The sequence below is a fragment of the Haliotis cracherodii genome, unplaced genomic scaffold, assembly GCF_022045235.1.
Source record: "Haliotis cracherodii isolate W230 unplaced genomic scaffold, xgHalCrac1.p SCAF_3, whole genome shotgun sequence".
NCBI lineage: Eukaryota > Metazoa > Mollusca > Gastropoda > Lepetellida > Haliotidae > Haliotis > Haliotis cracherodii.
Window position 1 is genome coordinate 2,268,102 of NW_027266286.1, and position 27,357 is coordinate 2,295,458.

General features: G+C 39.1%; 2 protein-coding genes across 2 annotated transcripts; both read right to left on the reverse strand.

The window, feature by feature from the left end:
- Positions 1 to 720: 720 nt before the first annotated feature.
- On the reverse strand, positions 721 to 18,266 carry LOC139474132 (uncharacterized). Its single transcript, XM_071257008.1, has 7 exons — positions 18,251 to 18,266; positions 3,500 to 3,910; positions 2,573 to 2,914; positions 2,439 to 2,477; positions 1,614 to 1,658; positions 1,055 to 1,145; positions 721 to 934 (listed from the first exon to the last, which is right to left on the reverse strand). Exons 1-7 carry the CDS (start codon positions 18,264 to 18,266, stop codon positions 721 to 723), a joined length of 1,158 nt encoding a protein of 385 aa, XP_071113109.1.
- Positions 18,267 to 19,151: 885 nt separating this feature from the next.
- LOC139475914 (uncharacterized) lies at positions 19,152 to 24,464 on the reverse strand. The gene is made up of 7 exons (XM_071259130.1): positions 24,407 to 24,464; positions 22,298 to 22,723; positions 21,161 to 21,502; positions 21,030 to 21,065; positions 20,127 to 20,171; positions 19,498 to 19,588; positions 19,152 to 19,368 (listed from the first exon to the last, which is right to left on the reverse strand). Exons 1-7 carry the CDS (start codon positions 24,462 to 24,464, stop codon positions 19,152 to 19,154), a joined length of 1,215 nt encoding a protein of 404 aa, XP_071115231.1.
- Positions 24,465 to 27,357: the final 2,893 nt, after the last annotated feature.

The following is a 27,357-nucleotide window of genomic DNA, read 5'->3' on the forward strand; positions in this document are numbered from 1 at the left end:
ACTTGCTGTTACCCTGCCTGGCGCTCAGCATCATACAGCCATGACTGGTCGGATCGGTGTCTGTTCAATCCGCCTGAGGCCATGTTGTCCATTTTAAACTACAGCATGGTATCTCAGTGGGTTAGCGCTGTAAAACCGGCATAAGCCCGGACAAGTAGCCACAAACATGCATGCACGTGAAGATCAGGGGTAGAATAGGTCTCCACCAACCCATGCTTGTCGTAAAAGGTGACTTTGCTTGTCGTATGAGGCGACTAACGGGATTGGGTGGTCAGGCTCGCTGACTTGGTTGACGCATGTCATCGGTCCAGATTGCTCAGATTGATGCTCATGATATCAATCACTTGATTATCCGGTCCATACTCGATTATTTACAGACCGACGTCATACAGCTGGAATATTGCTGAATTCGGCGTTTAACAACAAACAAACAAAGCATGCACGTCTATAATTGAAGTAAACATAACCTTGAACGCGACGTTAAACCCCATTTGACATCACCATACAATATCAAAAAGTAAACGTTAAAAATGACATGGATGAGGAGTTCCACATTCCATCAGATGACGCTATCAATGTTAATGTCAGGTGTGGTCACCAACGATATCGACAGTAGAAGATGCAAAATGGTCTGTAAAAACACTGTCTCCTTAATAATAGTCCAATAAACAAAGCAAGACGAAGCATTGACACTATTTCAGCAAGGCTGGCAAGGCTGGTTTATCGTGTCTGTCGGTGAACAGGAACCAGGTAGTAATTGCATCCTGCTGCTCCCTGGTCACGTGGGTCATCCGGCATGTTGTAGTGAGGTTCAGCAGCATCTCCTTCTGGTGATCCGATTGGCTGCTGGACACGTGACTCATCCGGTTGAGAGTAGTAGACCACGCCCTTATCGCCTCCTTCGTTAGACGTGGAGCCCGCCTGTCCTGACCTTCTGAAACACGATAATGCTCAGTCAGAATGAATGGATAATATTGTTGTTTCTGCTTTTGTTGATATGTCTCAAAAGATGTATACATTATGACAAATACTAGTCCTTGTTCTTATTATTTACCTTTTAACACAAATAGCCATGATGAAACCAACAGAGACAAACCCTGTGACAAAGCCAACACACACAAACACAATCTGAAAGTGACGTTCACCTGCAATGAAAAGGAAACAATGGAAATATGTTATCCAGGACAAAACAGAATATCCTGACGTCGAGGTGCCTGGGGACAGATTAGACCCGTAAAGATGCGGGGTAGAATTGGTCTTCAGCAACCCATGTTTGCCGTAAAAAGGCGACTATGCTTGTCATATAGCTAGAATATTGCTGAGTGCGGTGTTAGACAACAAACCAACAAATGAAGTCACAACTTCGCGCGTAAGACCCCAACAAGATGCAGTTCACAGAAAATAACCCATTTACTGGAATCATCGAGTATGGCTGCAGTTTTGACCTGGAGTCATAATTAGGAGGGTGTTTGTTTTTTAAAACGACCATCAGTGGATTACTGCCACAAGACACAAGACACATTACGAGACACGATGCCTTAGAGTAATCATCAATCTATGCTCATCCCAGCCTCCAATAGCACTAATTTCTTAATAATTCAAACACTCTTCACCTGACGAAGATCGTGGCGCCACATGTGTGTCACGTGTCTCTGATTCTGAAACAATTTTTTAAAAATGATATGGGGGCATGTAGATCAATGCAATAACAATGTAGGAAGTTTTAAACTATGTTTTTCTTTTCAATTGACGTTTTATCATTCGAAAAAAAGGAAATAAGATGTCAGAAGAATGTATTCATTTAACCATGCCCGATAAACATTGTAATACATAACAATATATTTTGACTCACATTTTGTTTCCTCTCCAAATACAACATGCCCTGATTGGTCTAGGAACCTCAACTCCGCTGCTTGCAACTTACAACAGCTAATATATTTTATTGGAATCCCCCTATTTATTATGGTTGAGAAAGAGGTGCTTTCAGATATGGAAGAAGAATAACTTGGTAAATTTGGAATAAATAAAATTGAGTCTCGCCAACAGACCATAGAGTATAACAATCGCATTCTCACCCCATCAGTTCGTGGTAAGTAAGTTACCATACCTTATACATACGTGATAGATTATTTTTCATTTCCTTAGCACTGTACGTTGATACTAATAACATTTCGTTTTTTCGTTGGTGTCAATCTAACTTTCAAATAATGCAAGCTCAATTTTGTGAATAATTATGCTGAATGAGTGAGCGAGCATATATAGACAAGTAGAAATAGTGAGTAAGTGAGTGAGTGAGTATGGCATTACGCCACTATTACGCAATATCATCGCGGGGGACACCAGAAATGGGCTTCACATATGGTACCCATGTCGGGAATCGAACCTGGGTTTAAGTACTAGTCTAAATAGTCTCCAAGTAGAAATAGCAAAGGACATACCCACATTACATGTAACTGTAACGTCAGAGCCGTTGTGTCCTGTAGAAAAGGAAGATAATTAATTAACGCAGACGTTTAACTTTAATTCTAAAATTACACGTTCTGTCATCAAAGGTGCCTTATTCAAAAATTACCTTCCACTCTCATCCATATCTTGTCAGGGAGATAGTCACGGATAAAATCCACCTGTAAACTCCACTCTGATTGGCTGATGGTAATCTCCTTCATGAAGTGGACTGCCAGGTCGCCACCATGGATTGTGTACACTGTACGTGTTTTGTCCGTGATGGACAGTGTGGTCACGTTGCTGTTGCCCAGTCTGACGTCAACAAGGGTGACGCGACTCGCAGCTCCACTGACTGTACAGGTGGAGGTGCTTGTTTCCAGAGATGACATCTTCAGTCGGTTGCTGCTGATGTAGACCTCCTTGCCTGTTTCGGTCTTTCTGTCACACAACATGACACTGGCATCTTGCTCTGAAAAGTCATATCAAGATTGATAAGTTCTTCATGAGGAGGGGTGGTCAGGTAGTCTAGTGGTTAAAGCGTTCGCTCGTCACGCCGAAGACCCGGGTTCGATTCCCGATATGGGTACAATCTGTCCCCCCGCCGTGATATTGCTGGAATATTGCTAAAAGCGGCGTAACACCTCACTCACTCACTGTATGAGGAGTCATAAATTTGATTTAACAAGAGATGATGCTTTGCTTTAAACATGATATACAGGAATGTATTTGCATTCGTGAATATAAGTACGCATATCTGAAACTATGTATATGTAATTATATATATTCATGCATACACTCCTTCGGATATATACAACGCTTAAATATTAATTTATACATTGTGATAAATGGTAAGACAACTGCAGTAGGGTTTCCAGCTGCCAGTGACAAATCCCCGTGTACAGCATGTTCCTTACAAACTTGCCACTTGGAAATTCCGACTTAGAATAGATCCCCAGCAACCTGTGGTTACACGGCACAAACTAAAACAAACGTGGAACGCGTAAAGTTAAAAATCTTCACTATATGCCTCTGAAAATGGCAGGCTGTAATTTACCTTTAACACACTGATGTATTATTATCAGATGTGACGGGCGCTTCTTTCTCTTTCCCACTCGGAGGTCCTTCAGACCATGGAGAGAGGAACTCGTGTCACTCTCCAAGATACAGTACCTCTTCTGACTACACTCCTCCAGAACCTCCGTGATCGCTGCCTGATAAGCCCTCTTCTGATACACATCCGACGCGTTTAACAAACATTCCCCAAAGTCATAAAATTCATCATCGAAATTTCCATAACAGGATCCGTCGTCACCGTCCTTCCTTACATGTACTCTTTGCAAGAAGTGTTTGACCAACACTGATTCATTTCTGGGACACTTGATCTCTTCACTCCCCTGATTGTAACAAACGTTATTAGCTGTCCCATCTATGTTTGCCACATCCACTTTGTCACAAATGAAGGAACCTGAAGTATAACGGAAAAAAGTGCATGAGCTTATTTCACAAAGATAATTGATTAGTAGTTTGAATTCAGAAGCAGGGAATCTAAGTGAAGAATGAGTATATATTCAACGTCGCATTGGCAATAAGAGAGTCACGAAGTTTTCATTGTGTAGAAATAAAGAAAGTTAATGACAAATACGGCTGACCAAAACAAGTATTAGGCACCTTTCAGAGGACAAAAATGTATACCTTGAAGCAGTGACAGAAGATAAATTCTGTCTCTGACAAGAAACTCCCCCAGAAATAGAGAAAATGAACATTTCCAGTTATTGATCATGAATTCAGTGTCTGATATTTCTCTTTAACATTCATCAAATATGTTAATAAAATATGCATCGTCGATGAAAATAATCTTGTTTGAAACTTTATTCAACACTTCATCAAGAAAATCTGAAGATATTCTGGTAGGAGGTCTGGGATTTTTTTTGGAGACCAGGTATTTTTTCAGCTATTGCTGCAAAACCAGATATCATTTATATATAAAGCTATGAGCCAAAATATGTTTTTCCAAACACATTTGCAACAGTTTTACATTGGCAGACAATTTCTATATTTTACCAACAATATGGAGCATTTTTTTGCGACAAAGTAACACCCCAACCCCAACCCCTTCAGAATATCAAATTTTTGAATCTCAAATGGATAATGGAAGGAATCTTTACTAAAATTGGCATGATTTAAGTGGTTTATGTTCCACTAACGGAATATGCATTGTCAGTGAATACAATTTTATTTAAAGCTTCATTCAAAACTTCATTCAAGTAATATGTATTCAGTTACAGCTTTCGTTCCAAACAAATCTGTGAGTAACTATATAATGCCGATCAGTTTTGACCATTCTGAGTATATTACCTTAGAGTAATTTATCTCCCATAGCTCATCTTTGGCAGGTAATTACTTCTAAAAAGCCCCTATGTTTTCTGCATCTATCGAGGTTTTCATCGTCCAGTGTAAGTGTCCCTCTTTGCGGTGGTGCCTACAATACAGCTGAAGTGAAGTGTCCCCTGGCTGTCAGAGCGCTCAGACTACACGGTGTCTCTGCCATTCGAACTCTGCTGGGGAATCTTCATGTTCGGGCCACCCGTGAAGTGGGCAAGATGATGGCTCTTGACAAGATGGGTGACAAGCCTTCCCGTGTCTACTTCACCTCTATGCATTTAATGATCACCACACGGGGGTGTCCCAGTTGCCTGGTGTTGTTGACATTGATGCAGATTTCAGCACTCTTTATCCTCCGTGGTTCCGTTTTACCGTATTCAGGAAACCGACATTTACCTCGCCATGCCCCTGAGATTAGATCGTACCTGGGATTGTTCTCGGTCAGTGTCCGGGAGATCCTTCCCACCACTAGAGCTCTGAAGAAATTACCCGACCCATCCGAGGGGTCCCATCCAGTCTTGTTTCTACATTCAGTCCTTAATTCTAGACCCGTGAAGATTCCGGAGTAAAATAGGTCTTCAGCAACCCATGCTTGCTGTAAAAGGTGACTATGCTTGTCGTAAAAGGCGACTAACGGGATCGGGTGGTCAGGAACGCTGACTTGGTTGACGCATGTCATCGATCCCAATTGCGTAGATCGATGCTTATGATATTAATCAGTGGATTGTCTGGTCCAGACTCGATTATTTACAGACCGCCGTCATATAGCTGGAATATTGCTGAGTGCGGCGTTAAACAACAAACCAAACCAAACCAACCTTTATTCTATAGCCCTCAGTTACTTTGACCTCCTTGATTTTTTGCCCCATTCGGTGTCAGGGTCTCAACGCGGCCGGCTCTATAGTCAATGTTCAGATGGCGTAGGTACTGTGATGCAGCCTCTGACGTCTTCAGCCTTGAAGGAGGCGAAAAGGGGTTCAGCGTCGCGTTCAAGATTGTAGCACTTATATAGCGACGTGCATGTGCGTGCGTCCGTGCGTTCGTGGCTGCTTGTACTAGTCAAGACGTATGCCGATTTTACAGTGCTAGCTATAGCCCACATGAGATACCATGCCGCAATTATCATGAATACCCAACTCAGACACAGAGACGGCCAGTCCTTGTTTTAAATCCTTTATACCGAGCGTCAGGCAGGGTAACTGATTTCAGCCATTTGACATGGACAGTTAAATACTTCCTGCGAACGTTATGATATTTTATCTCTCTATAATTGACTTAAAGTGGCTAGGAAAACTGATATTCGCAACAAAATTGCAATCAGCTTTTTCATTTTACTTGACTTTTGAGAAAATGCAAGAGAATAAGGCAAGATTAGAAAGTGAGGAAAGTACTTTTTGTTATCGAAGACAATGGTACAATTGCTAAATATAAATTATAAATTGGATAATGCCTATATTAATTCAAATGCGACCTGGAGAACGTTTTAGTTACGCTTGTGTTACTCAACGGCGTTAGTTTGGGAGTAGAAGTGCAATGACGGCATAGGACACCAGACCTCTCCCCCTGTGTACAACATGACTGGAGTGAGATAGTTCGACGTCTACGACAGGACCAGAAACAGTTGGCAAAACTAGTTCATTTGGGACAAACATTGGTCGTCATTTGAAACAACAACCCCTAGACTGTGTTCTATCATCTGGTGTATTCAGTGGTTCGCCGCTGCCCCGCCTGCATCAACGCAATTGGTGTCTTACCCGATATTGTCACCTGGGTTTTGTCAATGACATTTTATGATATAACATTGATCAGAGTGAGTGATGGAGTTGAGTTTAACGCCGCTTTTGACAGTATTCAAGATATATCACGGCGTGTCAGCTTAATGTGGGAGGAAAGCCCGAAATGATGCATGTCGCAGACGTTTACCACTTCGGTGAAACCCACGAGCACGGGTATGGTGCTGACAAACCTAGAAACATAATCGGGGCGAACGAGGATTCGAACCCACAATCATAGGTTTCTGGGGTGCCCAAGGGACGCAACTCTGCATAGCGAATCGCGTCGCCTCAGGGGTCAGGCCTCAGGGGCCACCCGTGCTCCCATTGATCAGAAGAATATCAATATATGATTTTGTATATTTTCAGTAACATAACATTTACACCACTTTATATGAAGCAGGGGCATGGGTGTCTCAGTCGTGTAGGGTGCTGCAATTGGTTGTGCAGAGTTTAGTCCCTTGGCACGTCAGAAACCTCTTTGACTGTGGATTTGCCCAAATTGTGTTCCTAGGTTTGCCAGCACCATACTCGTGTTCATGGGTTTCAACAAAGTGCCACACCTAAGACCTGCATCACTTCAGGCTCTCCTCCCACATTAAGATGACAGCCTTCATGTAACTGGAATACTGTCCGTAAATCCCACTCACTCACTCACTTTTACTCACTCACTCACTCACCCATCCACCCACTCACTCACATGAAGCAAAGTCACTTTTTCCGATTTAATTCCAGATTTAAATGATGTGACATAGTGAACACATAACAATATATTTAACATTACTACACGAACTGAATTTAGTACGTCCCATTTAAATCCTGGAAACCCAAAAGTCCAGAAACTCTACGGTCTTTTCCCAGTCTCGGTCAAAGGTATTTACAAAAATAAGCATGCTGTTTTCATGGGAACATAGTAAGGAACAAAAAATGAAAAACAAAGTTAAAAAACTCAATATTTACACCATCTCGCCCATAGGCCTGCCCTAGGCGAAGATTGGCCAATGGGCCTGCTCATGGGCATGCCCATGGGCGAGAATATTTTCCTTTACTCAAAACTCATGTTTTTGTTTTGCAAATACTTAACTTGTATTCCATCAAGTATCATGACACAAAATTTAACTCATTTTAACTTAATTTAACGATTTTATAGCGATATTGAAATAGTTCGCCCATGGGCGAGAAAAAGGCTTGGCCCATGGGCAAGAGTATTTTCCATTACACAAAACTTATGTGTTTGTTTCGCAAATACATTTGCATGCATTCCTTCATGTATCATGACACAAAATTTAACTCATTTTAACTTAATTCATCGATTTTATAGCGATAGTGAAATATTTCGCCCATGGGCGAGAAAAAGGTTTGGCCAATGGGCGAGCATATTTTCCTTTGCTCAACAGTTTTAGTTTCGCAAATACATAAAGGGATTCTAAGCATGACACATGATTCAACTCATTTTAACTTAATTCAGCTAATTTTTGGCGTTATTAAAATATTTCGCCCATGTTTTCGTCAGTCCCTTTAAAGAATTAAGTTATTGTTTACAAAGTATATTGTTTCATGTGAAACACACTTTGTATGATATCATTACATTACTATTTACAATTTTAGCCATTAACTCTTTTCAAAGGAAAATTGGTAATATCACTTGTACAGATCTGTTTAAGGTTTTTGACTCTATGGTCACCCCCATCTTAACCTATGGCTCTGAAATTTGGGGTACTTGCTACTGTAAAAAAATCGAATCTGTCCAAATCGCCTCTTGTAAGCATTATTTGACAGTTTATCATACAAATTCATGCGCGTGTACACCAATTCATTGGCGTTATTTTTCAACGAATTAAAGTTTAGTTTGTTTCTTTTCCACTTCCCATGTTATGTCTCGTTAATACATCACACTGGGAAATTAAGTGACAATAGATATACAATATGCAGGTACACGTGCGCGTATTAATGGGGGGAAAACCGATTCGTCTTTTATTGCATAACGTCTAGCTGAATATCTCACATTCTAACGAAATCTCGAAATAATTATTTCATTATATGCGGTGCGATGTTTACAGGCGATTGAGTGAATATTATGAGACTAAAGCATCTTTTAAATGCATTGTCTCTTTTGGTATGAAAATGGTAACTGTTCAGAAAAAACAGCCTTCTGATGATAATTCTCATATTCTCATTAGTACGTTGTATCTAATTACAGTGTCGGCATTATTTACAGGTGATTCTACAATACCTGCTCTCGGTCAATTACGATCTACCACAACCCGCATGAATAAACAGTTATGCAGGTGTTGCTGTGGGCAAATACCTAGCCTGTATATGTATTTTTTTTGTGGATACATGCATTACATATTTTCGTTGATATGTGGATATATTAACCATAAAGACAAAAAAATGTTTATTAAAGATGAATTAGTGCCTTGATATATTCAACGAGATGTGTATCATCGTTTAATGGGTCATTCAATAGAAGTATGTTTGGAGGAGATATCAAAGGTGCCGCCCAATATACACAGTGTCGTCCAGTGAACTACCACCCCATCCTGTCCGTAAGAGTTCTGTAATCGGTACACAAATATATTTGATGCGGTGTCAGTGTGTAAGCAGTTTGAATTACGTACGCCACTGGCCACAGAGGTAATCCTCAAAGTATACTAGTAACAATCAACAAGGTCAATGCCGTACTAATTACCTAGTGACGCACGTAACAACGACTGTCAATCTGTCTCCTACAGCTACCATACCATCATCCCTGTCACAACTGGCATATCAACGGCTTATTCAAAATATTGATTGTAGAAATGTCGTTGAGAGACTAACGTATGTCGTATACAGTCCTCATATTTGATTAAAAAAATAGTAAATACGTCAACTGGGAATTCAACTGAATGTTACCTTCCTTATATCAGCTAACAGCCCTGTTTGTGAAAATATGTACTAGACATAAGATCTATAGACTAATAAAATCAATAGTAAGACCGCAAAGACCATAAAACCGAATTAAATATGTCTTGGTATCATCTCTTGTGTATTAGATGATGGTAATGACCTGAAATGTCAGACAGACAGACAGACAGTTTATTCAGTAAGAAGGCCATAGGCCCATAATACAGACAATGGTTGATTGCATGAACTACGCATGCCAAGGAAGTAGTTGATTTAAGTTTCTCTTAGCCGTTGGACTATATATAGATATAAACATGTGTAATATACAACATCAAAGTTAATTTCAGTAAAAGATGTTACAGTTTGAAACTTGATATACTGTTTAAGATACATATTTCTTAGGGCTGAATAACGCTCACATACAAGTAAAACATGAAATTCATCTTCAATAAAAGATATACCATTTTCTATACAATATTTACATAATCGTTCAGTGTATGCAACATTTGTGTATCTCCCCAAGTCAATTGCAAGTTTAAACTTGCTACATCTGAAACGAGTCATACATATTCTCAGATGTACTAGTATGGGGAGCGTAAGATATTTTTCTACATTCAACGGGGATTTAAAATGTTTATAATAAAAGGTATCAGATATACTATTGATAGAACTACACCATGATTGTTGAAGGTTATCAAATAATCTTTGCTTAAAAAGATGAATAAATACCTTCACATTGCCAACATCTTGTGTTAACCATACATATCCAAAACCTAATTTAAACAAAATATTCTTAATGTGAGTAGCCCATGTGGTGCGACCAGAATGGTCCAGTGATTTGAGCATTAAATAACATTCTCGAGGCAGTCTGCGCTCGTCCAAACGCAGTAGCCTGCACCAATACTTGATGGCCCTTGTGGTATACACAAGTTGGAGAGGGGCTCTTCCGCACTCTCCTAAAACCATTGCATTGTTTGTTTGTTTTACCTGTATTTAGAAACCATTTACACATTTTGTTCTGTACATCTTCAATAATTTTACAATATTAGATGCCCCATATTTCTGCGCCGTAACAGACAATAGGTACAATCATAGCATCAAATATCTTAAATAAATCTTGACAGGGTATATTACCAACTTTCTTTTGATATCTATATAATGTCATAATGGCCTTGTTACTCTGTGCAGCAAAAGTATTTAGTGCCTTAGTCCAAACAAGTTTGGGCGTGAACACAATACCCAAATATCTATAAAACGACACGGTTTCAATATATACGAAGGAGAGACATAAAAGTGTTTTATAATACTTGGGAACATGAGCAAAAATATGTAGCAACATAAACATGCATGGAATGGAATAGGGAAAATGGTGAAAACAAATTGAAATAGATTTTAATAAAACATTATTGTAAAAAATAACTTGCAAAAGCGGTGCCCAAAATTGTTTGACCGTGTTATGTGCGTTGTAGACTGACGACTAGCAAGTAATTGTTATGCTGTACGCATGGTTCTATATACAAATTCAGATATACAACCGGTATAAAACTGAGAACTGAGATGCCAAGTATTTCCTGCATTCACACACGGAAGCAAAATACTTGTGTGTATGCCCTCTCCTCTGAAAAATGTAACACTAAAGTATTTGCATTGTAATAAATAAAGTAATAATAAATCTTGGTAAATTTGGTAGGTCTCCGACAGTTATTTTACACATTTGATTGATACGGATTACGTAAATGTAGTCTAGTCACTGTCTCTAATGTATCTGCTTGGTTAGAAATTTCAAATGTCCTGATATAGCACTGTTCCTAGAATAAGCCAGTTTCTTTTATCGGGTATAAATAGTTGATTTGTCTTGTCACGCAGTCATTTATACTTGATCGAATGATTTCCACGAAACATTCCGGCAGAGAGTTCTGTATTTTATTATTTACATGTATTGTTAATTTTAGAAGATGCTTACATCACTGTATCTCAGAACGCAAAACTGATAACATTCAAACATGTAATTAGTACACAGTTAATTGTTACATATAATTTCCTGCATATTCCTTTTTAAACAAAAAGCCTACATGTATACTGAAATCGGTGTCCACTGTTAAAGGGGTATTAGTGCAGTCAGCCATGGTAAATGGAAAGACAATAATAAGGTGGTTAATTATTGTCTGTTGCAGAATATGCAGTAAAAGTGTAGTCATTGATACATATACACATATACAGATGAAATACATGATATGACACAGTGCAAGAACAAACTAAGATACGGTTTCTATTAAAAAGAATTATACAATTATGGGTTTAATTAACATGTTTAATTTTTCAGGCCAACACGGTTGAGATACAGCATCGGCATACTCAACTGAAGTTGTTTTCTGCCGGTCGTAAGTTCATTGTTTGACTGAGCACACTTGTGTCGAGGTTGCGATATTTTCTTCTTTTTGTTGGCAGCCTGCCACCGGCCTGAATTTTAAGAAAGGTTTCATCATGGGACTGTTTATTTCTTCCTCAAGATGTCAAAAAGCTTACAAACTTGTAGATGTGGGGGCGGTTAGGACCAAACTTTTTTTCAGCTCAGAGTGCCACTCTTCCCAGTGTTAGTGGTCCTGGAACCAAAAGTGTCAAACAGGTTATGCACAATACGTCCATCAGATTCAACTGTTCAACAACATTGTCACTGAATTTCAGGTGAACGAGGGGAAAGACAGACGCACGTGGATATACTCTCAGGTTATTATTGTCTGGAGTTCACATTTTGGGGGATTTCATATACTAATTGAACAGAGTTCACCTGCATATGTCCACTTTAGTGAGACAGACTAACCAAAAATGCAATGAGCTGTAGCTCCCAATCCCTTATAACAACGACAACAACAACGAGGGGGAGGGCACAGTAAGGTTAAACCGGGTCCACCAGACAATCTCAGGTGGCTAACGCCATATCTCTCATCAAGTCAGCTCTATTTTTCAGGGCATAATTATCTTTTTACATTTTGAATAAAAGGAATTAAAAAAAAATCATATTTAACAAACCTACACATTACCAAATGCAAAACTTTATAATCCTTTCTGGACTTCGTTCCAATTAACCTGGATCATATAACTCGCTCGAAAAGGTCGTATACGACATTAAAGAGAATACATCTACAGTGTAAAAGTAACTTTTAACTGTATCATATATACTCATGATAAGCAATTATTTTCGTTCCTAATTCGAATGAGCACATTCTGGGGCTAAATCTGCAAAAGGACAGACAAAATATTTCTTAGTACAATGCAAACGATACAAACGTAGCGGCTGATAAAAGAGACAATGACTTAATAATCTGCAATATATCATTTGTTCTCGTTTAATCTATTGTACATGTTGAAGTGATTGTAAAGTTTCAAGGAGTACTTAAATGTTGTGGTATAATGAATGAATTTAGAATATCAATAGCGAAAAACAGTCACCATATGGGATGTGTATGTATAACATGTCTTCCAGCACCACGCTTGTGCCGAGGCCCGTGGTCATAAAACTTATCGGTCCTGTAAAAGGAGCAACAATCCCGCTATGCTTCACTCCCAATTGTCAGACGACCTAATCATCAGACAGACCAGTCAAGTGTGACCAGTGTACCTGCCTGGTCTTACCTCCTAATTACTGAGCTGCCCAATACTGTCATACTGAGTGATAGAGATTAACCAGATTATGATTGTGTTTGTAAGTTGCGTTTGATCTGTGTCGGGTTGCAGTTGATTTATTAGGCAAGACCAGGGGTAGTTTTTTCAATGAAACCTTTCGACCGTTGAGTTTGTTTTACATTAAATACATTGTTAGGTAGAATAATAACACGTTATATATATTAAACACCTCCCTAACCTGGGTATAATCTCACATGTACTCTAAGTACCGTACTATATTACTTTAAGGAGACATTGTCTAGACATTGTATGCTGTCGGAATGACTTTACGCAAATCCCTGCGTCAATGGACCCGTGAAGTTCTGGGTTAGAACAGATCTTCAACAACCCATTCTTGGCGTAAAAGGGCGACAACGCTTGTCGTAAGAGGCGACTACAGGATCGGGTGGTCAGGTTCGCTGACTTGGTTGATGCATGTCATCGTATCCCAATTGCGTGGATCGATGCACATGATGTCAAACACTGGCTTGTCTGGTCCAGACTCGATTATTTACAGCCTGCCGTCATATAGCTGAAATATTGCTAAGTGCGGCGTTAAACAACTAACAAACAAACAAAACTTTCACAACAATCACTATGACGTGGTATGCATATCTTGCAATCAACCTCAATCCAGTTACTGGAATGTCAAACACGGGCTTGGTTAAAACAAGAATTACAGTTAGATCCGCTACATGTTGTAGATCTCCTGTAGTCAAGAGATGCAATACCGAGGCAGCAATGTCAATTTATGAGGGACAGACAACTACTCCAACATATATAAACAGAGCAGCCAAAGATAAAAAAAGAAATCATATCATGTACGAAAATAGAAATCACATCAACACAAAAAGAGAAAGTGTATGAGTACTAAAACCTGCAATAGATATGTGTACCCTACGTACACACATGAGTCCCATTCGACAGTCTACAACACACGAATAACTGTCAAACAAGTTTGGGTACACCTTGTGTTCAGGCAAGTTATTTAATTCAATAGTTTTGTATTAAAATCCTTTTCAATTTGTTTTCACCATTTTCCCTATTCCATTCCATGCATGTTTATGTTGCTACATCTTATTGCTCATGTTCCCAAGTATTATAAAACACTTTAATGTCTCTCCTTCCTAATCTAACGTTAAAACATTTCAGGTCATTACCATCATCTAATTCACAAGAGATGATACCAAGACATATTTAATTCGGCTTTATGCCTATACGGTCTTACTATTGATTTTATTAGTCTATAAATCTTATGTCTAGTACATATTTTCACAAACAGTGCTGTAAGCTGATATAAGGAAGGTAACATCCAGTTGAATTCCCAGTTGACGTATTTACTATTTTTTTAATCAAATATGAGGACTGTATACGACATACGTTAGTCTCTCAACGACGTTTCTACAATTAACATTTTGAATAAGCCGTTGATATGCCAGTTGTGACAGGGATGATGGTATGGTAGCTGTAGGAGACAGATTGACAGTCGTTGTTACGTGCGTCACTAGGTAATTAGTACGGCATTGACCTTGTTGATTGTTTCTAGTATACTTTGAGGATTACATCTGTGGCCAGTGGCGGACGTAATTCAAACTGCTTACACACTGACACCGCATCAAATATATTTGTGTACCGATTACAGAACTCTTACGGACAGGATGGGGTGGTAGTTCACCGGACGACACTGTGTATGTTGGGCGGCACCTTTGATATCTCCTCCAAACATACTTTTATTGAATGACCCATTAAACGATGATACACATCTCGTTGAATATATCAAGGCACTAATTCATCTTTAATAAACTTTTTTTGTCTTTAATGTTGATATATCCACATATCAACGAAAATATGTAATACATGTATCCACACACACAAAAAATACATTTACAGGCTAGGTATTTGCCCTTTCAATTCCCTGTTAACATTGCACCGCATATAATGAAATAATTATTTCGAGATTTCGTTAGAATGTGAGATATTCAGCTAAACGTTATGCAATGTAAGACGAATCGGGTTTTTTTCCCATTAAATACGCGCACGTGTACCTGTATATTGCATATCTATTGTCACTTAATTTCCCAGTGTGATGTATTAACGAGACATAAAATGGGAAGTGAAAAAGAAACAAACTAAACTTTAATTCGTTGAAAAATAACGCCAATGAATTGGTGTACACGCGCATGAATTTGTATGATAAACTGTCAAAACGTTTTGAGAGATTTACTGTAATGAGTAGGCATAGGAAGATTAACAAGGTATTTTTGTCTTAGGGCAGAATATAAATTACAGTTAAAGACTACATGGAATTCATCCTCAATGACATTAACTCCCTTACTACTACAATAGTTACAGAATCTGAGTGAACGCTCTGTTTTACTATATCTGCCGGTTTCTAAAGCTATTTTAAAATTTAAACATTTGAATTTAGTAAAAACAATTCTTAAATGGGTAGGGAGTGGACATGACAAGTACCTTTCAACATTTAACATGGATTTAAAATGCTTATAAAGATCACATTTTGGAGAAGAGTTTACAGCATTTCAGAATTGCTGTAAATTATCTTTGAGCCTTTGCTTAAAATGGAGAATAAAAGCTTTGGAGTCACCCACCTCTTGATTGAGCCATACAAAACCAAACCCAAATTGGAATAAAATATTTCTAACTTTAGTCGCCCAAGTTACCCGCCCAACATCATCTAAAGATTTAAGCATTAAATAGCTTTGGGAAGGTAATCTGTGGGGTTGAAGATGTAAGAGCCTGCACCAATATTTAATTACTTTAGTCATGTAAGTGAGTTGTAAAGGAAACCTCCAACATTCCCACATTCCCCATATTTGAGCAGGTTGATTTGTTTCCTTTCAAATAATGCTTACAAGAGGCGATTTGGACAGATTCGATTTTTTTACAGTAGCAAGTACCCCAAATTTCAGAGCCATAGGTTAAGATGGGGGTGACCATAGAGTCAAAAACCTTAAACAGATCTGTACAAGTGATATTACCAATTTTCCTTTGAAAAGAGTTAATGGCTAAAATTGTAAATAGTAATGTAATGATATCATACAAAGTGTGTTTCACATGAAACAATATACTTTGTAAACAATAACTTAATTCTTTAAAGGGACTGACGAAAACATGGGCGAAATATTTTAATAACGCCAAAAATTAGCTGAATTAAGTTAAAATGAGTTGAATCATGTGTCATGCTTAGAATCCCTTTATGTATTTGCGAAACTAAAACTGTTGAGCAAAGGAAACCTTTTTCTCGCCCATGGGCGAAATATTTCAATATCGCTATAAAATCGATGAATTAAGTTCAAATGAGTTAAATTTTGTGTCATGATATGTGAAGGAATGCATGCAAATATATTTGCGAAACAAACACATGAGTTTTGTGTAATGGAAAATATTCTTGCCCATGGGCCAAGCCTTTTTCTCGCCCATGGGCGAAATATTTCAGTATCGCTATAAAATCGTTGAATTAAGTTAAAATGAGTTAAATTTTGTGTATGATACTTGATGGAATACAAGTTAAGTATTTGCAAAACAAAAACATGAGTTTTGTGTAAAGGAAAATATTCTCGCCCATGGGCCAATCAATGGTGTAAATATTGAGTTTTTAAACTTTTTTTTTCATGTTTTCTTCGTTAGTATGTTCCCATGAAAACGGCATGCTTATTTTTGTAAATACCTTTGACCGAAACTGGGAAAAGACCGTAGAGTTTCTGGACTTTTGGGTTTCCAGATTTAAAGTGGGACGTGTTATTTACTTTTTAAGGAGGTTGTTATATACGGATTGTTTAATGAGTCAGTTAACATTAGAATTAAAACTGCTTTAAAAATTATTTCAGTTATGTCTCAGTGATTACTAACATGAAGTCAACAATGTATCAATTAAACTATAAATTACAATAAAGAAAAGTGACATGTTTCAAATGATTCATGGTATTGAAGGACCAGAGTAAAGCAGTCATTTCTATAGTATCACTGCATCCTTCGCATTTGAGTTTCGGAGGTTAATACAGCACCGTTGATAATTTGACTCAACTTACCACCCTCCTCTACAGTTTATTCCTTGTTGGTTGTCCAAACAAACTAATATATTACCATCAAAAACAATTTCAAAGAGCATGCGTGTAGTTTATGTGTATCATCAGTCAGTCAACATCGAAATGGAAGTAGGATATAGACAATCAAAGAAATCAGAAATTATATTCAACAGCACTACTCATACAAATAATGTTAAGTTTGTTTGTGTGTGTGTTGTTCATCGCCGCACCCAGAAATATTCCAGCTATATGGCGGCGATCTGTAAATAATCGAGTCTGAACCAGACAATCCAGGGACTGACATCATTAGAATCGATCTACGCAATTGGCAACTTATGGGAGTCGCCTCTTACAAAGCATTGGTTGCTGAAGACCTATCCCAACCCGGATCTTCACTTGTCCCAGCGAATAATGATATTATGATCTAAAGGATTCTAGGAGTTAGTTCTATAGGATGCAACAATGTAGACATCTACTTACAGAGACAGGAATTCGCCAGTAACACCAATAATCCAAACATGCTGACAGTCTCCATGGCTGTACGCGAATCATTTGAGTTCATATTTTCCTATCAATTGTGATCGTGACTATGGTGGCCGAGAGGGCACATTGCTTTCTCGCTCGTGAGTCATATGCAGCCGGTTTCAGTTTCAAGGATAGCTCATTAGCTAAGCAGTCATGACAGGTGGCTGGCCTCGGCTGATTGCATGCATAAGCTTCGCTTCCCGAAGGGTTTGGGCGTCTCTCTTAATGTCAGTCACTGGTTTGTCTACGACTGCAGAACTGTGTCCAATGTTTAGAACTCAGATGAAACCCACCACCACAGGTAAATTAGTGTCAAACAGAGGACTACAATCAGGGCGTATGAGGGATTCGAACATTCCATTATCGGATCCTGGCACGACTCAGGGACGCAACTCTCGAATGCATGTTTTGCGTCTGTCGAGGCATTTACCGCCCACAGGTTGACAGACTGAGCAAAGTAAAGTTTTCATAACAAGGATTGTTTCCTCTGCATCGTAAATGGAGAAAGGGACAGGTGTAATTAAACTGTACCCATAGGTTCTTCCATTTTGATTATAGGTAGAAATTGTATAGCTGAGTAAGGTACAGAAGAACTTGAGATTCTACCCAAGTCTTTTGTGCCTAGTAGAGATAAGGTCTACCTCGAAAATCCCATTTATCTATAATACATTTCATCATATTGTGCTTAGCATATGATCTATAAGTGAAATGGATGCAAATGTTAATTACAAATTACAAACATAAGGCTCTTTTCTAGTTTATACACATATGGACAAACACGTTGTAGGAGGCAGATTTTATTGCAGGCAAGGCATGGTGACAGGTTTTTTTACAAGTTGGTTATAATCAAAAATCAATTTATCAGTGAATAATCATGTCCTGTCAATTGTCCTTGAATTAACTGTGCTTACATCAAGGGTTCCTGTAATAAAATATGGTAGACCAGCTCCAATCTTGTATTTTGTGACCCTACGTCCTTTGTTTAAAATTCAGACCTCGATGTTTATGCACTGTTCAATGCCATTACAAGGTGTTTACAATAACTAAAAAAAATAAAACCCTTTCCATAATCCTTTCCCAAACATAACATAGTCTACAAGCACCATGCACAATAAAAAATGGTCCCTAGAGTGGAAGGTCGGTGGTTCGATCCCCTGTCCCCGTCACCCCTGTTACCCTGCCTGGCGCTCAGCATCATACAGCCATGACTGGTCGGATCGGTGTCTGTTCAATCCGCCTGAGGCCGTGTTGTCCATTTTAAACTACAGTAGGTATCTCAGTGGGTTAAGCCCGGACTCAGGTGTGGTCACCAACGATATCGACAATAGAATATGCAAAATGGTATGTAAAAACACTGTCTCCTTAATAATAGTGCAGTAAACAAAACAAGACGAAGCATTGACACTATTTCAGCAAGGCTGGCAAGACTGGTTTATCGTGTCTGTCGGTGAACAGGCACCAGGTAATAATCATTGCATCCTGCTGCTCCCTGGTCACGTGGGTCATCCGGCATGTGGTAGTGAGGTTCAGCAGCATCTCCTTCTGGTGATCCGATTGGCTGCTTGACACGTGACTCATCCGGTTGAGAGTAGTAGACCACGCCCTTATCGCCTTCTTCGTTAGTCGTGGAGCCCGCCTGTCCTGACCTCCTGAAACACGAAAATACTCAGTCAGAATGAATGGATAATATTGTTGTATTTGCTGCTTTTATTGATATGTCTCACAAGTTGCATACATTATGACAAATACTAGTTCAAGCCCGTGTCCTTATTATTTACCTTTTAACACAAATAGCCATGATGAAACCAACAGAGACAAACCCTGTCACAAAGCCAACACACACAAACACAATCTGGGTGTGACGTTCACCTGCAATGAAAAGGAAACAATGGAAATATGTTATCCAGGACAAAACAGAATATTCTGACGTCGGAGTGCCTGGGGACAGATTAGACCCGTAAAGATCCGGGGTGGACTTGGTCTTCAGCAACCCATGTTTGCTGTAAAAGGCGACCATACTTGTCATATAGCTAGAATATTGCTGAGTGCAGGTTAAACAACAAACCAACAACTGAAGTCACAGCTTCGAGCATAAGACCCCAACATGATGCAGTTCACAGAAAATAACCCATTTACTATAATGACTGCAGTGTTGACCTGGAGTCATAATGAGGAGGATGTTTTTAAAACGACTATCAGTGGATTACTGAACTGTCACAAGACACAAGGTGACATTAATAGTTACGATGCCTCAGAGTAATCATCAATCTATGCTCATCCCAGCCTCCCCTTCCCGCCGAGATGCGTTTATGATGTACTTGTAAACTATGTAGATATTAACCACATGCCACAGATGTAGTGATAAATACAATAGCACTATGTTCTTAATAATTCAAACACTCTTCACCTGACGAAGATTGTGGCGCCCCATGTGTGTCACGAGTCTCTGATTCTGAAACATTTTTTTGAAAAATGATATCGGGGCATATAGATCAATGCCAAAAACAATGTAGGACAAAGGCGTCCAGTTTGACCAACTCAAGTTTTAAACTATGTGTTTCTATCCAATTGACGTTTTCTCATTCGAAAGAAAATAAATAAGATGTCAGAAGAATGTATTCATGGAACCATGCTCGATACACATTGAAATACATACACAATATATTTTGATTCACATTTTGTTTCCTCTCCAAAAACAACATGCTCTGAATGGTCTAGGAACCTCAATTCAGCTGCTTGCAACTTACAACAGCTAATATCATTATTAGAATCTCCCTATTTATTATGGTTGAGAAAGAGGTGCCTCCTTTCAGTATCACTTTCGCTTGATGCGGTTCACCTGTTTTAATCAGATATGGAAGAAGAATAACTTGGTGAATTTGGAATAAATAAAATTGAGCCTCTCCAATAGACCATAGAGTATATATTTTATTAAACAATCGCATTTTAACCCATCAGCTCGTGGTAAGTAAATTACCATACTTTATACATACATGATAGATTATGTTTCATTTCCTTAGCAATGTACGTTGATACTAATAACGTTTCGTTTTTTCGTTGATGTCAATCTAACTTTCAAATAATGTTAGCTTAATTTGGTGAATAATTATGCTGAATGAGTGAGCGAGCATATATTGACAAAAAGAAATAGTGAGTGAGTGAGAATTGCATTAAGCCACCATTAAGCAATATCACGGCGGGGGACACCAGAAATGGGCTTCACACATTGTACCCATGTCGGGAATCAAACCCGGGTTTAACCACTAGTCTACCCCACCGCCCCTCCAAGTAGAAATAGCAAAGGACATACCCTTACAACTGGCTGTAACGTCAGAGCCGTTGTGTCCTGTAGAAAGGGAAGATAATTAATTGACGAAGACGTTTAATTTTAATGATAACATTACACGTTTTGTCATCAAAGGTGCCTTATTAAAAACTTACCTTCCAGTCTCATCCATATCTTGCCAGGGAGATAGTCTCGGATAACATCCACCTGTAAACTCCACTCTGATTGGCTGATGGTAATCTCCTCCATGAAGTGGACTGCCAGGTCGCCCCCGTGGATTTTGTATACTGTACGTGTCTTGTCCCTGATGGACATTGTGGTCACGTGGCTGTTGCCCAGTCTGACGTCCAGCAGGGTGACGCGGCTCGCAGCTCCACTGACTGTACAGGTGCAGGTGCTTGTTTCCAGAGATGACATCTTCAGTCGGTTGCTGCTGATGTAGACCTCCTTGCCTGTTTGTGTCTTGCTGTCACACAACAACACACTGGCAACTTGGTCTGAAAAGTCATATCCCGATTGATAAGTTCTTAATACAGAGGGGCGGTCGGGTAGCCTAGTGATTAAAGCGTTCGCTCGTCACGCCGAAGACCCGGGTTCGATTCCCGATGTGGCCATGGGTATAATGTGTCCCCCGCCGTGATATTCCTGAAATATTGCTAAAAGCGGCGTAAAACCAAACTCACTCACTCACTGTATGAGGAGTCATAAATTTGATTTAACAAGGGATAATGCTTTGCTTTAAACATGATATACAGGAATGTATTTGCATATGTGAATATAAGTGCGCACATCTGAAACTATGTATATGTAATTATATATATTCATGCATACACTCCTTCGGAAATATGCAACTCTTAAATATTAATTTATACACTGTGATAAATGGTAAGACAACTACTGTTGGGTTTCAAGCTGCCGGTGACAAATCCCCGGGTACAGCATGTTCCTTGAACACTTGCCACGTGGAGATTCTGGCTTAGAATAGATCCCAAGCAACCTTTGTCGAGCGAGGCGACTTAATATTGGGCCGACCGTAAAGCTGGAATTGTGGCATAATACCACAAACAAATCACTTTGTACAACGCGATTACAGAATGGAATGAAAAAGAGAGCAACATAAAGACTTGAATGGTTAGAATAGACTGGTCAGCTGGCAGTTTCGGTACGTTTGTTTCGTGACGTGCAGTATCCACTATTGATATTGTGGTTTATGGAACACAGTCTCGATTAAAGTTCAAACTTGTGCTAGAAATCTTAATCATAAGTCCCTATAAAAGGCACATTTATTTTACCTTTAACACACTGATGCAAAACCCCCAGATGTGACGGGCGTTTATGTCCCTTTCCCACTCGGAGGTCCTTCAGGTCATGGATAGAGGAACTCGTGTCACTCTCCAGGATACAGTACCTCTTCTGACTACACTCCTCCAGAACCTCCGTGATCGCGGCCCGATAAGCCCTCTTCTGAAGCCCAACCGACGCGTTTAATAAACATCCTCCAATGTCATAATGTTCATCACCTACCGCTCCTGCACAGGATCTGTAGTCTGCACTACTGTCGTCCCCGTCCTCAACAACACCTGCTCTTTGCAAGAAGTTCTTGACCATCAGTGATTCATTTCTGGGACACTTAATCTCTTCACACCCCTGTTTGTAACAAACGTTAGTGGCTTTCCCCTTTATTCCTGCCAAATTCATGCTGTCACAAATAATGGAACCTGAAGTATAGCGGAAAATGTGCATGATCCATTTCAAATCACAAGTGATGCATAAAACACAGGCTCGAAACATTCTAAAATCACTTTAAAGTTAATACACATATTTATCCTCTAACATGCGTATACTATGTTGTAAATTTACGAACAGGAGAAAAATGTTTTACAAAGGTTTAGAATCTAAGGTAAAAAGCCGACTTATAGATCAGTTTGAAGTTGCACTGTATTTTCTTGCACTATATCATGTTGACACGAACCGCGAAAACAGGTATATTCACGAAATGAAATGACATGTATTTGGCTAGACTGGGTGTATGCTATATGGATATGCATGCTATTTTAATAATATTTTCGCAAAAAAATGTTTATTTATATATTGATATTTACATTATCTATGTAAGCAATGTAAATATAAATAGTTAACGCAAGAGAATAAGGCATTATCCGACAAAACAGATTTGAGTAACCTACACGACAAGCGTCAGTGCACTTGTGCAGATTTACTGGGGTAGGCTGTGCCATCCAATGCGAATGCGAGTTCCAATCGATGACAAAATATACATCACCCGTATATGCTAAACGCTCATTTGCAGCATGAATAAACCATTACATTATAATCCACCGAACACATAATCCATATTGAAAAGTAAGGATAGGATATATGGATGAACAACTTCTTTATTAGAATTAAGAGCGACGTTTCGGTGTTGGTTCTAAGTGATATACAGAGTATGGATGACAAGTATATATGGTAGGTGAGTGGGTGAGTGAGTATCGTTTTACGCCGCTTTTAGCAATATTCCAGCAATATCAAGGCGGGGAACACCAGAAATCTGCTTCACACATTGTACCCATGTCGGGAATCGAATCCGGGTCTTCGGCGTCACAGGCGAATATACAGGTAGGAGACAATGCTTATACAGTAGAGTAGATTGAAAATCTTTGAAAAAATAAATACTTATCCCCGCTGTGATGCAGTCATCGGAATAATAATGTTCTAATTTAGCTATAGATTCGGCCATTGGTCCGTCACTTGTATCAAATCTACCTAAGACCATGATTACCTGTCATAAATATTTATTCAGAAATACCTTCGTCGAATCCCCGCTCGTTTGCAATTTCAAATAGTGCCTCTACTTCTTTTAGGTTGCTAAATCACGTGTTGTGGTTCCAACATTATGTTCAGCAAGTGTGTCAGTATATTTCAGGCGATAATTTGACGAATACGGGTGTATTGTAAGATTATGTATCATCAACAAAGGTAGCTTCATTTCCTCTAGGGGTGTCGCTTGGTTGGTTGCTTTAATGTTTAACGCCGCACTCAGCAATATTCCAGCTATATGACGGCGGTGTGAACTAGACAATCCAGTGATTGACATCATGACCATCGATCCACGCAATTTGGATCGATGACATGCATCAACCTAGCCAGCGAGCCTGACCACCCGATCCCGTTAGTCGCCTCGATGTCGGTTGGAATAACGTTTACAGGATATCTGTCTAGATTATGTTTTTTGCGTCTCAATGAAGTGGTTCAAGTATTCTGGTTTGGGTACATGAAGCGGATATAGATTCTGATTAAACCGATCTTCACTAATCCAAGAATTAACCATTTCAACCTACAGAAAATATCATCCGATACCCGAAAACGAATAATCTGTTATTCGTGCGCATTAATTTACTTACCAGAGCAATAGGATACCATTAATACCAGTATTGTTCCAGACACCCTCACATCGCCCATGGTTGCACACGCGTGCTGTGACTTCAAAACATTTCCTCATATTGACTCTCGGTTGAACGAGTCAGTGACTTATTTCCTGTGACCTGTGATAGTTTGGGTTTGTCTACAGAAATGTGTTTTTTCACAATTATTTTATTTCTCCTCATGTTTTTGCATCAATAACCTTTACACCTTGTATTTCTATAACACTACAGTACAACTAATATCTCTTTCACTTTAATTAACTATCTTTTGAACAGCCTCTGATGATAACATTGTAAGATTGTGTCCATTAACAGTCGTGTGTGACCACTGGTAGTTGATGGGGCGCCGGCGAGATCTAGGATTGATTACCCAAATGAGGAAGATGTGAAGCCCTCTTTGGGATAAGGATAAGTTATATTTCATACTGAAAGGCCTCAGGTCCATAGTACAATTCTGTTTTCGAGAGTGGGTGCTGATATGTTTAACAGGTCAAATTCTAATTAACATAGCATGATAAATGAACATTGATAGTCTTTTAGAGTATCTTTATCAGTTGTTGACATGATCGATATAAAGTTTTGTTGAGTTGGATGTACATAAAAATGTAGTTCAATACATTTAGTCTTAGATGGTCGTATTTTGGACAGACCAACAGATGTGAAACTCATCTTCAGTCACATTTAACCACATTGCTCACACATTCTCAATTCTCTGGCTCTGTTTCTACGTCTGGCTACTTCGATCCTATGTCTATTAGAGCTGCATCTAAATTGTGCTAAAATTGATATCAAACAAATAGTATTCTGGGGGAATAGTTGTCTTAAAAAGCTTGTAATAATTGCATTTTTCTGAACTTTTATGTAAGTAAATATCCTTGAGTCTTGGAAGTATAGATACTGAAAACGAATCTGCATTGTTAGGTACACATTGATTATACAAAATATACCCATTTTTACATATGATGTAGCACAAAATCGAGGGACATATTCAAACCTGCCTGGAGTGTTAATTTTCCCCAGCCTCGTGTTCCTTGAACTGTCAACTCGTCCTTACCAGAACCTCGTGTCACACATTGTCCATGCTGGGTGTCGAACAAAGGCTGATGCAGACACTGTACTGGATATATCTAATTTAGCAGCAAAAAGATACAGTGATGTACACTTCAAATGCTCTGTCACTGATTTTAGGAGTGAGTTCCTGTGAGTGAGTGTTAAACTCAGTCTAGACGCAAACAAAACAGTACTATCCTTTGTTAGTGTCGATTGCCAAATTGAAACAATGTGTTAACCCTGAAATCTGTACGTAAAGAACTATTTGTGAAACCAATCAACAACCAACAAGAAGTACACAATCAACAAATGTATTACAATATATAGTAATTAAGTTTACAAATCAATACAAATTACTGCAAAGCAATTACAATGGCAGTAAACAATAGAGTTGTAGTATAATATTCAATGGCAATAAATACTCGCTGTGGTCAGTACCAAATACAAAAATACAGTGGTGATAGCAAAAGTCAGTGATAATAATATTTATCATATAATGGGTAGGTTTCTCGACAGGATAAAGCCAACGGATAAAAACGATATCCGTTGGGGTCATATGCGGATAGAGATGCAAATATCAAAGGTCAAGTAGGGACTACTTTCACTGTTTATAAACAAACATGGCGTCGCACTCGTCATTTGGCGATCGAGTCAGAATTAACCATCGCGAATCTGGATAAACTACTGGGATAATTGCTATCATTATCAAAAGAACAGTCTAATATACTGAAAATCAGTGTCTAAGTGTGACGTAGCTAAGGCATTTTATAGGTTTTGGCAACTTTCGAGATATAAATTTCGAAACAATTTTGCGAGGCCACGAGGCCTAGCCAAGTGGGATCAGTATCCATATCTGTGCTTGTAGACCTCTGCGGCTTGAAACCTTCTCCACAAATTAAAATAGTGTGATTTGGAACCAAATATGTTTGAATTGTTACCTTGTTTCGTTTTGTCGCTGTGTGTACATCTGACTACACTTCTCAACGTTATGACAGACCGACGGTCAACAACGTCTGACCGTGGCCGTGACGTCTCATAGACTAGGGTTAGAGTAGCTTCCCTTTGACAAAGGGCAGTTACTCTAGCGGACAGACCGATGGATTGCCGCGAAAGGCAAATAAAAACAATAGTTGTTTTGCGTATATGTTGCTTCGCCTCTGTATAAGAAACAGATTTCAGTTGGAACTATATTGGCTACTGTCACTGTCCGACTGACACATCACTTACCCTGTGACATAATAAATATTAATGCGCGCATTCCAGGAAAACTCGCAATGTTTCGGTAATGTTTGTGAAAGAGGGAAAGTGATTTTGAAGCACAGAATTAAAGAATGACATTATATGATAAAGAGGTTATCAGGCTTGTGTGTTTGGGGATGGTAAATATCCTGTATTAGGAATAAAAACCAAGGCTCGCTAAATGCAATGTTTATTCCTAATGCAGGATATTTACCATCCCCAAACACACTCGCGTGATAACCTCTATATATTCATCCAGTGGCGACAGTGGTCAAGCTTCCGAGATGGGCTAGGCAGGAAATCAGGGACGATGAGTGATCCTCACATGAAAGCTGGTTCCGATGTAATGAAGAGACACGTTAACACGTACATATCGCCAAGTCGTTTGTAAACATTCGCTAGAAATACAGACGGGGGTGAGTGAGTGAGTATGGTTTTACGCCGCTTTTAGCAATATTCCAGCAATATCACGGCGGGGGACACCAGAAATGGGCTTCACACATTGTACCCATGTCGGGAATCGAACCCGGGTCTTCGGCGTGACGAGCGAACGCTTTAACCACTAGGCTACCCGACCGCCCCACAGACGGGAGTGACATGTGTACCTTGTACAGTGCAAAAGCCACAACCCAGGCGACATT

Coding starts and splice junctions, on each gene's coding strand:
- LOC139474132 (XM_071257008.1), bottom strand. Junction 2,478..2,572: donor GATATGGATGAGAGTGGAAG/GTAATTTTTGAA, acceptor CCTTTTCTACAG/GACACAACGGCTCTGACGTT. Junction 1,659..2,438: donor TACAGTTACATGTAATGTGG/GTATGTCCTTTG, acceptor AAATTGTTTCAG/AATCAGAGACACGTGACACA.
- LOC139475914 (XM_071259130.1), bottom strand. CDS start 24,464: ATGGGCGATGTGAGGGTGTCTGGAACAATACTGGTATTAATGGTATCC. Junction 22,724..24,406: donor AATGGTATCCTATTGCTCTG/GTAAGTAAATTA, acceptor GCTATACTTCAG/GTTCCATTATTTGTGACAGC. Junction 19,369..19,497: donor ATGGCTATTTGTGTTAAAAG/GTAAATAATAAG, acceptor TTCGTGTTTCAG/GAGGTCAGGACAGGCGGGCT.